Below are 12,800 nucleotides of genomic sequence, written 5' to 3' on the forward strand. Positions count from 1 at the left end.
GGGCGTCGGAGGACCCGGGTTATAATCCCGGCTCCGTCACTTATCGGCTGCGTGACCCTGGACCAGTCACTTCATTTCTGTGGAAAATAGGGATGAAGGCAGTGAGCCCCAAGTGGGTCAGGGACTGTGGCCCACGTTGTACTTATCCCAATGCTTAGTACAGTGCCCGGCAGATAATAAGTGCCTAATAAATGCCTTTTTTTTTTTTTTTAAAAAAAAAAGGCAGATCTGGCTGAGAAATCTGTTCCTTTGATTTCTGGGCCCATGCTGTCTCCACCAAGCCAAGCCGCTGCTTGTGTATATTCTCACATTCCTTGAGGGGCAGGGTTTGTGCGTCTTACTGGTTGATAGGCTTTTCCTGGACTTAGTTTTGCCCCCGGAAGGCAATCGGGATGTGCTGTGGTTCATGAACCCCCATCAGTCGGTTGTATTTACCGAGCAACTACCGTGTGCCGATCACCGTAATAATTATATTAATTCTGGTATCTGTTAAGCGCTCACTATGTGCCATACACCGTGCTAGGCGCTGGGGTGGATCCAAGCCAACCGGGTTGGACCCAGTCCGTGTCCCACGTGGGGCTCACCGTCTCAATCCCCATTTTACAGATGAGGGAACCGAGGCACAAGGAAGTGAAGCGACTTGCTCAAGGTCACACCGCAGACCAGTGGCGGGGCCGGGATTAGAACCCACGACCTCTGACTCCCAGGCCCGGGCTCCGTCTGCTGTACGATGCCGCTTCTCTCTCTGCTGTTTTCTCTCTCTCTTTTGTTCTCCTCCTGTTTTCCCCCTCGGTTCTCTCTCTGCCTCTCTGTTTAATCTCTCTGTTCTCTCTCTGTCTCTCCTCTCTCCCTCCTCCTCTATCTCTCTGTCTCCACGTCTCCCTCCTCTCACGTCCTCTCCTCCCGCCTCGCCACGGACAGAAAGGGACGGCCTCCGAAGACACCCAATCCCGGCAGACACGCCCTCCAAACCGTAATCCGATTCGGAAAAAAAGGGGCACTGTTTGGAAAGGAAAAAAAGATCCCACCCGAGCCCCAGAGCTCATCTCCCTTGGCCGGCTCCGGCCCCGGAGACTCCGACTTGGGCATTGCCCCTCGAACTCTGCCCCGAGGGCTGACAGCCGAGCTGCCCGTTGGATCGGACGAGGGGCGACGTAGATGAGAGCGGGGCTGGCGCCTTCCCAGCCCTTTTCACCGACTCGAGGGAGACTGGGCCGGGAGCGTCTCACCGGAATCCCTCAGACTGCCCCTCGGCAGCCACTGGCACCCGTCGCTTAGGATCCAATCGTCGGAATAATAATGTTGGTATTTGTAAAGTGTTTACTATGTGCAGAGCACTGTTCTAAGCGCTGGGGGAGATACAGGGTCATCGGGTTGTCCCACTTGAGTCCACTGAGCCACGCCGCTTTTCTATGGTGGTATAGGTTAAGCGCTTAGTATAGAGAAGCGGCGCGGCTCAGTGGAAAGAGCCCGGGCTTGGGAGTCAGAGGTCATGGGTTCGAATCCTTGCTCCGCCACTTGTCAGCTGGGTGACTGTGGGCAAGTGGTTTCACTTCTCGGTGCCTCAGTTCCCTCATCTGTCAATTGGGGATGAAGACTGGGAGCCCCATGGGGGACAACCTGATGACCCTGTACTCTGCACATAGTAAGCGCTTAACAAATACCAACATTATTATTATTATTATTATTATTATTATTATTATTATGTGCCAGGCGTTGTACTAAGCGCTGGGGTAGATACAAGACCATCTGGATGGACACGTTCTCTGTCCCACATGGGACTCACAGTCTTCACCTCCGTTTTGCAGATGAGGGAACTGAGGTCCGGACACGTGAAGTGAGTTGCCCGGGGTCACACAGCAGACACGTGGCAGAGCCGGGATTAGAACCCAGGTCCTCTGAAATCCACGCCCTTCCCGCAAAGTCTCACGGCCTCGTCCCTTCTGAAACCACTCTTTCCCCACCTCCTGTCCTTCTTTTCCTTTTTTCCATCTAGGGTAACCAATCAGTGGTATTTACGGAGTGCTTAGTGCTTTGCATATAGTAAGCATATAGTAAGCACTAAGAAGCACAGAGAAGCAGCGTGGCTCAGTGGAAAGAGCCTGGGCTTGCGAGTTAGAGGTCACGGGTTCTAATCCCGGCTCTGCCACTTGTCAGCTGTGTGACTGTGGGCAAGTCACTTCACTTCTCTGTGCCTCAGTGACCTCATCTGTAAAATGGGGATTAACTGTGAACCCCACGTGGGACAACCCGATGACCCTGTATCTCCCCCAGTGCTTAGAACGGTGCTCTGCACATAGTAAGTGCTTAACAAATACCAACATTATTATTATTATTATTATTATTATTTTAAGCACTCCCCGCTGAAGCCCTCTTTTCCTCAGCCTCTTCCCCATCTTGGTCTTGTATGCGTTTGGATTCGTGACCTTGGGGCGTTGGATCTTCATCCCAGCCTCAGCCCCCCCAGCACTTAGAATAATGCTGCTGTCTCTTAAGCGTTTACTGTGAATCAGGCACTGTTCTAAGCGTTGGACGATTTCGATCCCCATTTTACGGATGAGGTAACTGAGGCCCAGAGAAGGAAAGCGACTTGCCCAAGGTCACGCAGCAGACAAGGGGCAGGGCCGGGATTAGAACCCATGACCTTCCGACCTCCAGGTCCGGGCTTGTATCTGTCCCAGCGCTTAGTACAGTACCTGCTACATAGTATTATTATTATTGTTATTTTCAATAATTGGACTGTAGGCAACCTAACTTGCATCTGCCCCGGCGCTTAGAACAGTGCTTGGCACATAGTAAGTGCTTAGATTCATGGGAGCAGCGTGGCTCAGTGGAAACAGCCCGGGCTTGGGAGTCGGGTCATGGGTTCGAATCCCGGCTCTGCCACTTGTCAGCTGGGTGACTGGGGGCAAGTCACTTCACCTCTCGGTGCCTCGGTTCCCTCACCTGTAAAATGGGGATCAACTGCGAGCCTCGCGTGGGACGACCTGATGACCCTGTATCTCCCCCAGTGCTTAGAACAGTGCTCTGCACAGAGTAAGCGCTTAACAAATACCAACATTAACAAGTACCGTCATTATGAAGGAGCGTGGCTTAGTGGAATGAGCCAGGGCTTGGGAGTCAGAGGTTGTGGGTTCTAAGCCCGACTCCGCCACTTCATTCAATCGTATTCATTGAGCGCTCACTATGTGCAGAGCACTGTACTGAGTGCTTGGAACGTACAGTTTGGCAACAGACAACCCCTGCCCTGTAATGGGCTCACAGTCTAAACGGGGGAGTCAGCAAAACAGAACAAAACAAGTAGTCCGGTGTAAATATCATCAAGATGAATAGAATCATAGATTCACTAGATATACACATTTGCCTGCTGTGTGACCTTGGGCAAGTTACTTCACTTCTCTGAGCCTCAGTCCCCTCATCCGTCAAAGGGGGATCGAAACCGCCAGCCCCACGTGGGGCGGGGAATGCGTCCAACCGGATTTGCTTGTATCCACCCCAGGCTGTGACGCCGTCTGTGTTGGTTTCCATATCCAGGCCCGAAATCACGTGCGGTTTTCTTTCTCTTCCTCCCCCTCCTCTGTTCTGTAGGTGAAGAGCGGTCGCCCGCAGCCAGCCGCCGGGCACCTGGAGGGGGAAGCTCCGAGGACGGAGCCCCCCGCCCCCCGCCGCCCCGCTTCTACCCCGGCCCGGGCTCTCCGCCGATTCCCTCCGTCCCGCCGCCTCCCCTCGCGCTCCCAGCCATGGGCATCGGCAAGAACACCACCTCCAAATCCGTGGAGACGGGAAGTTCCACCGAGGGCAAGTACGAAGACGAGTCGAAACACCCCGCTTTCTTCACTCTGCCGGTAACTCATCCCGGTCGGCCCCCTCCTTCCGGCGTTGGGGTCGGTGGCTGGAGTACCCGACGACAATCACCGCGGTATTTGTTCGGCGCTCACTACGCGCCGGGCGCTGGACCGGTGGCAGGCGAATGACGTCGGACCCGGTCCCCGTGCCACGTGGGGCGCGCGGTCCCAGTCCCCGCTTTTCCAGCTGAGGGAACCGAGGCCCAGAGAAGGGATTCGACTCGCCCGAGGTCGCACGGCAGATTAGAAGCCCTGACCTTCTGAATCAGGCCCGGGCTCTATCCACTACGCCATTATAATGATGATAATAATAATAATGATGATGATGGTATTTGTTAAGCACTTACTATGTGCCAAGCGCTGTCCTAAGCTCTGGATTAGATACAAGGTTGTCCCACGCGGGGCTCACGGTCTTAATCCCCATTTGACAGATGAGGGAACTGAGGCCCAGAGAAGTAAAGGGACTGGCCCAAAGTCACACAGCTGATTATGGTGAAGCCGGGATTAGAACCCACATCCTCGGACTCCCAAGCCCGGGCTCGTTCCACTAAGTCACGGACGGCTGCTTCTCTATTATGCCGTTCAATCCAGGGCTTTCTTTTGTGGCATATAATAAGTGCTTAGCAAGTACTGAAGATGATGATGATGATGATGATGATGATGGCATTTATTAAGTGCTTACTCTGTGCCAAGCACTGTTCTAGGCACTGGGGTAGGTCCAGGCTAATCAGGTTTGACTCCGTCCCAGTCCCCCTATGGGGCTCACGGTCTCCATCCCCGTTATACAGATAAGGGAACTGAGGCTCAGAGAAGTGAAGCGATTTGCCCAAGGTCACACAGCAGACAAGCGGCAGAGCCGGGATTAGAACCCACGCCCGTGCCCTTTGCTCTTTTCCCTAGGCCGGGCTGCTTCCCGACTTCGGGCCAGCCTGGTCTGGAGAAGATTCTCTTCATTTTAATTTTATTGTTTGGACGATAGTATTTGTTAAGCGCTTCCTAGCCGTAGAAGCGTTTTGGGCAAGCCGGCCCCTTGCGTAATGCACGCGGTGGGAGAGTTCAGGCTGAAAATGGATGGGATAAAATCATCTCCCAAGACATTTACCCCACTTGGAGCCAAATCCTGCGACTGGTGGGAAGAAGGGATTTCCTTGTTAGGAAAATGAGGTCTTGTGTTTGTCTAAAGAAAAGAGAAGCAGCGAAGAAAAGAGAAGCTGTTAGAGAAGCGGCGTGGCTTAGTGGAAAAAGCCCGGGCTGGGGAGTCAGAGGTCCTGGGTTCTGATCCCGGCTCCGCCACGGATCCGTTTTGTGTGGCTTGGTGCGAGTCACTTCACTTCTGTGGGCCTCAGTTGATCTCATCTGTAAAATGGGGATTAAGACTGGGAGCCCCACGTGGAACAACCCGCTCAGAACAGTGCTTGGCCCATGGTAAGCGCTTAACAAATGCCATCATCATCATCTAAAGGCGGCGACGACCACCGATCCTCTTATCCGAACTCTCTCATCTGGATAAAACATGATCTAGAATCTTTTCTAGGATTCAGAATTAGCCGGAACGCCGTGACGCTATCTAGAATTTCAGCGGCGTGACATTATCTAGAATTTGCGGGCGCGATGTATCTAGAAATTTGTGGAAGCGATATTATCTAGAATTTGCAGGGACCGCAGTATTCTAGGATTCTCAGGTGCGACATCTAAAATGAATGGTCACAGCATGATCTAGAATTAGCGGGCATGGTATGATTTAGAAATAGCGGGCGACACATTGTTTAGAATCAGCAAGCACAGATAAATCGCTGTGGGCGTGAGATAGTCATTTTGTTTACGCCAGTCCGTTTTTTGATGGGTTTTTTTAAACTGGTATTTGTCAAGCACCTGCGTGTCAAGCAATGGGGCGGATTCATGATAATCAGGCCTAGTCCCTGCCCGACCCGGGGCTCACCACTAAATCGGAGGGAGGACAGGGATCGAATCCCCCTTCTGCACCCGAAGACGCTGAGACGCAGAGATGTTTGCTCTTTGACCCGGGGCAGGTCACTTCACTTCTCTGGGCCTCGATTCCCTCATCTGTAAAAGGGGGATTAAGAGTGTGAGCCCCATGTGGGACAGGGACTGCGTCCAACCCGATTAACTTGTATCTACCACAGCACTTACAACAGGGTTTGGCACAGAGTAGGTGCTTAACAAGTCCCTCAGTTATTATTAAGTGACTTGCCCAGGGTCGCACACACAGTAAGCAAGTGGAGGGGCTGGGATTAGAACCCAAGACTAATAATAATAATAATAATAATAATAATCATATCTGTTAAATACTTAGTATGTGTCAAGCATTGTTCTAAGCGCTGGCGTAGATACAGGGTCATCAGGTTGTCCCACGTGAGGCTTCCAGTCTTCCTCCCCATTTTCCAGATGAGGTCACTGAGGCCCAGAGAAGTGAAGTGACTTGCCCAGAGTCACCCAGCTGACAAGTGGCGGAGCCGGGATTAGAACCCACGGCCTCTGATCCCCAAGCCCGAGCTCTTTCCACCAAGGCACGCCGCTTCTCCGATTCCCTCGATTCCCAGGCCCGGGCTCCTTCCGGGAAACCACACCACTCTCCATTTTCATTAGACCTGGACTGGGAGCTGTAAAAATGGAAGCTTCTCGACTGGTCGGTCACCTCGGAAATGTGCCATTCTCTCTGGTAAAAACAGGCTTCATGTCCCAGAAGGTCCGGTGGACTAGACTGGCAGCTCGTTGTGGGCAGGGAATGTGTCTGTTTCTATCCTACTCTCCCAAGTGCTTAGTAGAATGCTCTGCACACAGTAAGCGCTCAGCGTGGCTCAGTGGAAAGAGCCCGGGTTTGGGAGTCAGAGGTCGTGGGTTCTAATCCCGGCTCTGCCACTTGTCAGCTGGGTGACTGTGGGCGAGTCACTTCACTTCTCTGGGCCTCAGTGACCTCATCTGTCAAATGGGGATGAAGACTGTGAGCCTCACGGGGGACAACCTGATGACCCTGCATCTCTCCCAGCGCTTAGAACAGTGCTCTGCACATAGTAAGCGCTTAACAAATACCAACATTATTATTATTAATGAATGAATGAATCGGGGGTTTTCCTTATTTAGACTCAGTGGATCGGAGAGCCCAGGTCATCGCCGGGAGGGAGGGAGACACTGAGGTGAGAAGCAGGGTGGCTTAGTGGCCACAGTCTGGCTCTGGGAGGAGGAAGGACCTGAGTTCTAATTCCGGCTCCGCTGCCTGTCTGCTGGGTGACCTTGGACAAGTCTCTTCACTTTTCCGGCTCTCACTTCCCTCATCTGGAAAAGGGGATTAAGACTGTGAGCCCCTTGGGGGACAGGGGACTGGGTCCAACCTGATGATCTTCTCTCCACCCTAGCGTTTAGAGAAGGAGTGTAGTGGAGGAGCACAGACCTGGGAGTCAGGAGGTCCGGGGTTCTGATCCCAGCTCTGCCACGTGTATGCTGTGTGACCTTGGGCAAGTCACTTCATTTCTCTGAGCTTCAGCTACCTCATCTGGAAAATGGGGATGGAGACCGTGAGCCTCACGTGAGACAGAGGCTGCGCCCAACCCGATTTCCTCGTATTCACCCCAGCGCTTAGTACGGTTCCTGGCACCCAGTAAGCGCTTAACAGACGGCACAGTTATTTTTATTATTAGTATAATGCCTGGTACAGAGCCAGCACTTTACAAATACCATAGAGAAGTCAATCCATCACATTTATGGAGCGCTGACTGTGTGCTGAGTTCTTGGGAGAGGATAATACAACAGTGCACCAGATGCATTCCCTGCCACGTCCCCGGTCTCGGTTTCCTCATCTGTAAAATGGGGACTTAGTCTCGCCTTGTCTTAGATTGTCGAGTCGTCTCCGATCCCTGGACGCCGCGGACGCATCTCTCCCAGAAGGCAGCCTGGCTCTGCGGAAAGAGCACAGGCTTGGGAGTCAGAGTTGATGGGTTCGAATCCCGGCTCTGCCACTTGTCAGCTGTGTGACTGTGGGCAAGTCACTTAACTTCTCTTTGCCTCAGTGACCTCATCTGTAAAATGGGGATTAAGACTGTGAGCCGTCCACTGCTGCTGGCATCAGCGCTCAGAACAGTGCCTTGCACATCGTAAGTGCTTAACGAGTGCCGTCATTATTATCCACGGCCTCCGGCATCCATGGTGGCCAGTCTGTGGGTAGATCACCATCCCTCTCTCTCCTCCCTCCCTCCTTCATTCTCTCTCTCTCCACCTCCGTCTCTCCTTCCCTCCCTCTCTCTTCCCCTTCCTCTCTTCCTTCTCTCTTCCCGTAATAGTAACATTAACGATGGCATTTGTTAAGCGCTTACCATGTGCCCGGCACCGGTCTAAGCACTGGGATAGAGACAAGGTCATCAGGAGGTCCCCCGTGGGGCTCACCGTCTTAGTCCCCATTTGACAGGTAACTGAGGCACAGAGAAGTGAAGTGATTTGCCCGGTGTCCCAAAGCAGCCAAGTGGTGGAGCCGGATTAGAACTCACATCTCCTGACCTCCCACCCCCACCAAAAAATGGTGGTATTTGTTAAGCGCTTACGATGTGCAAAGCACTGTTCTGAGTGCTGGGGGATACAAGGTGATGAGGCTGTCCCACGTGGGGCTCACAGTTTTAATCCCCATTTTACAGATGAGGTCACTGAGGCACAGAGAGGTTAAGTGACGTGCCCCAAGTCACCCAGCTGGCGAGGGGCGGAGCCGGGATTAGAACCCACCACTTCTGACTCCCAAGTCCGGGCTCCTTACAATGAGCCACGCTGCTTCTGCCCTTCCCTGCCTTATCCCTCTTCCACCCTCATCTCTCTCTCTCTGTCTCTCTTCCCTTTCTTTCCATCTCTTTCCCTCCTCCCTGTCCTTTCCCCTCCTCTTCTCTTTCCCTCCTCCCTTTCCCTCCTCTTCCTCTCTTACCTTCCCATCCCTGTCCTTTCCTGCCCGTCTCCTTTCTTAATAATGATAATAATAATAATAATAATAACGTTTGTATTTGTTAAGCGCTTACTATGTGCCGAGCACTGTTCTAAGCGCTGGGGTAGACACAGAGGAATCAGGTTGTCCCACCCAGGTAACTGAGGCACCGAGAAGTGAAGTGACTTGCCCAGGGTCGTACAGCTGACAAGTGGCCGAGCCGGGATTAGAACCCATGACCTCTGACTCCAAAGCCCGGGCTCTTTCCACTGAGCCACGCTGCTTCTCATCTCATCTCCTCTCCAGCTCCCTCTCCTTCTCCCTCCTACCCCCAAAGTACGCGGGCCGGATTGGAGTGGGAGAGCAGCGAGTTGAGGTGAAGAGGGAGCAAAGTGATTGAAGGCTTTCAGGCCGACGGTGAGGAGTTTCTCGTGGATGCCGAGGTGGACGGGCGACCACTGGAGATGCTCAAGGAGCGGGGAGACGTGGACCGAACGTTTTTGTAGAAAAATGATGCGGGCGGCAGATTGAAGTACGGCCTGCAGTGGGGAGAGACGGGAGGTCGGCGAGGAGGCTGATGCGGTCGGCGAGGCGGGAGAGGTAAAGTGCTTGGAGTAACGTGGTAGCGTTTTGGGGGGAGAGGAAAGGGTGGATTTGAGCGACGAGAAGGTCCAACTGACAGGATTTATCGATCGATTTGAATAGCGTCCTCTCCCAAGCGCTCAGTAGAGTGCCCTGCCCATAGTCAGCGCTCGATAAACCTGACTGACTGACTGAGAAGCACCGGGGTGGGGGTGACACGACCTGCTCCGCCCTGGGAGACAACGTAGGTTCGAATGGATTTTGAAACAGGAGCTTTGCTAACCACGCTCCGTCCCTTTGTCCCAAAGGCAAACCCCCCGGGCCCTCGACTTGGGGAGAGGTGGAGAAAGCAACTGGAACAGGAAAAGCAGAAAACCTGCAGGAATTGCCTAATAATAATAATAATGATAAAGCATTTGTTAAGCACTTACTATGTGCCAGGGACTGTATTAAGCTCCAGGGCGGATCCAAGCAAATCGAGTTGGACACGGTCCCTGTCCCGCATGGGACTCACAGAAGCAGCGTGGCTCAGTGGAAGGAGCTCGGGCTTGGGAGTCAGAGGTCATGGGTTCGAATCCCGGCTCTGCCACTTGTCAGCTGGGTGACTGTGGGCGAGTCGCTTCATGGGCCTCAGTTACCTTGTCTGTAAAATGCGGATGATGACTATGAGCCTCACGTGGGCCTTACCTGATGACCCTGTATCTCCCCCCGCGCTTAGAACGGTGCTCTGCACATAGTAAGCGCTTAACAATTGCCAACGTTATTATTATTATTCCCCCTTTTACAGATGAGGGAGCTGAAGCGCAGAAATGTGAATCGCCCAAGGCCACACAGCAGACAAGTGGCGGAGCCGGGATTAGAACCCATGACCTTCCGACTCCCAGGCCCGGGCTCTAGCCATTAGGCTGTGCGGCTTCCCCATCTCCTCTCGGGAATATCAGCAAAATTTTCCACCAGAAAAAGCTTAACTCACAGGCCTCCCAGCCCCTCTGTATGAACTCGTCTAGCCTCCAAGAAAAACCAAGCCGGGGCTATAAATCCGGTAATAGAAGTCACCGTCGGAATCAGGCGGATTCAGGGGTTGTGACTCTCCGGCTCGGATTTGCCGAAATATTCGAAGAATGTTTAAGCTTCTGCATTCCGCCCCCCGTCAAGCCTTGCCTGTTCTTTGGAAAGAAGCAGCGTGCTGTACAGCCCAGAGCCGGGCCTGGGAGTCAGAAGGTCATGGGTTCTAATTCCGGCTCTGCCACTTGTCTCCTGTTTTTTTAATGGTATTTCTCAAGTGCTTATTATGTGCCGGGCACTGTGCTAAGCGCTGGGGTAGATACAAGGTAATCGGGTTGACCCACGCGGGGCTCACAGTGTGAATCCCCATTTTACAGATGAGGGAACTGAGGCACAGAGAAATGGTCACGCAGCTTATCGGTGGCAGAGCCGGGATTGGAACCCATGACCTCTGTCTCCCAAGTCTGTGCTCTTTCCACTAAACCACCCTGCTTCTCTTGGTGGGACAGTGCAAATCAGGTTTGATACAGTCCCTGTCCCACGTAGGCCTCACATGTGGCTCAGTGGAAAGAGCACGGGCTTAGGAGTCAGAGGTCATGGGTCCTAATCCCGGCTCTCCCGCTTGTCAGCTGTGTGACTTTGGGAAAGTCACTTCTCCGTGCCTCAGTTACCTCATATGGAAAATGGGGATGAAGACTGTGAGCCCCGTGTGGGACAACCCGATCACCCTGTATCTACCCCAGCGCTTAGAACAGTGCTCGACACATAGTAAGCGCTTAACAAATACCAACATTGTTATTATTAAATCCCCATTCTACTGGTAAGATAACTGAGGCACAGAGAAGTGAAATGACTTACTTGCTGTGTGACCTTGGACAGGTTACTTCACTTTTCTGAGCCTCAGTTCCCTCATCTATGAAAAATGGGGATTAAGAGTGTGAGCCCAATGTGGGGCGGGGACTGGGCCCAACCCAGTGGTTAGAACAAGTGCTTGGCACATAGTAAGCGCTTAAGAAGTGCGGTAGTTAATTAAGTTTGGAGTAAGGAGGTGAGACCTCTAGACACGGAGAGGGTTGGAACTCAAAATAGCCACGTTATCCAAAAAGGAAAATGCCGGGAAGTCATGAGGAGGAAATGGGGAAATGGAGGTTCTCTTCGAGTGTTTATGGTTTTTGGTAATAACTGTGGTTTTCGCGAAGCGCTTACGATGTGCCGGACGCTGTACTGAGCGCAGGAGTGATACCAGTTCGTCCGGTTGGACACCGTCCCCGTCCCACACGGGGTTCACAGTCTCCATCCTCCTTTTGCAGAAGAAGTAACTCGGGCCCAGGAAAGTGAGGCGGCTTGCCCAAGGTCACCCAGCAGACAAGCCGCGGAGTCGGAACTAGAAACCGTGACTTCCCGACTCCTGAGCCCCGGCTATATACACTCCACCGTGCTGTTTCTCCATGCTGTTTTCTGGCTCTCGGGACTTCTGCCGAGTGTTAAAGAAACACTTTTCATCCCTCCCCTTTTTTCGTGAAGCTCTCCGAGGAGTTATCAATTTCCTTTTGCGTTTCGAGGAGGGAATAGTTGGTGTCACTTAGTATCCTAAGGCTCTTTGTGTGCTTTCTGAAGCTCTGTCCGGTCCCACGAGACCGGGATCGTTGCCGACATCCGAACAAAGAACTTGGAACGATACGATTTTGGGGGTAAAAAGAAAACGGGCCACCGAAGCCGTCAGGGACAGATCGTGGTTGGACGTTTCCATTGGGAACTTTAAGGATCGAGATAGAACATTCCCCTTTTCACTTCTGGGACAGAGGGGATCAAATGTGTCAGACGTGGGCAGGGAATGCGTCTGCCCATTCCGTTCATTCGGTTGCATTTATTGAGCGCTTACGGTGTGCAGAGCACCGGACTAAGCGCTTGGAACGTACAATTCGGCAACAGATAGAGACAGTCCCTGCCCAACGGCGGGCTCACGGTCTAGATGGGGGAGACAGACAACAAAACAAGTAGACAGGCATCAACACCGTCCAAATAGATCAATAGAATCATAGATAGATACACATAATTAATAAAATAAATGGAGTAATATACAAATATACGCCAGTGCTATGGGGACGGGAAGGGGGTAGAGCAGAGGGAGGGAGTCGGGGCGATGGGGAGGGGAGGAGGGGCACAGAGAAAGGGAGGGCTCGGTCTGGGAAGGCCTCCTGGAGGAGGTGAGCTCCATTGTGCGCATTCTGCCAAGCGCTTAGTACAATGCCCTGCACACAGTAAATAATACGAAGTTACGGTACTTGTTTAGCCCTTACTGTGTCCCGAGCCCCGTCCTTAGCGCTGGGGTCGGCAGATACAAGTTAATCGGGTTGGATACAGTCCCTGGCCCACATGGGGCTCAACCTCTTAATCCCCATTTTACAGACGGGGGAACTGAGGGCCAGGGAACTGATGTGACTTGCCCA

The 12,800-nt window shown here is 52.7% G+C and overlaps 1 protein-coding gene across 2 annotated transcripts in view; it reads left to right on the plus strand.

Annotated features, from left to right (window-relative positions):
• The window catches only part of SLC23A2 (solute carrier family 23 member 2), a 159,184-nt gene that overhangs the window by 66,962 nt on the left and 79,422 nt on the right, over nucleotides 1-12,800 (plus strand). For both annotated transcript variants that reach the window (XM_029065392.2, XM_029065391.2), the window contains one exon: nucleotides 3,589-3,845. In XM_029065392.2, the coding sequence (XP_028921225.1) occupies nucleotides 3,741-3,845 (105 nt within the window). In that variant the 5' untranslated portion in view covers nucleotides 3,589-3,740. The remainder of the gene's footprint in view (nucleotides 1-3,588; nucleotides 3,846-12,800) is intronic.

The sequence above is a fragment of the Ornithorhynchus anatinus genome, chromosome 5, assembly GCF_004115215.2.
Source record: "Ornithorhynchus anatinus isolate Pmale09 chromosome 5, mOrnAna1.pri.v4, whole genome shotgun sequence".
Taxonomy (NCBI): Eukaryota; Metazoa; Chordata; class Mammalia; order Monotremata; family Ornithorhynchidae; genus Ornithorhynchus; species Ornithorhynchus anatinus.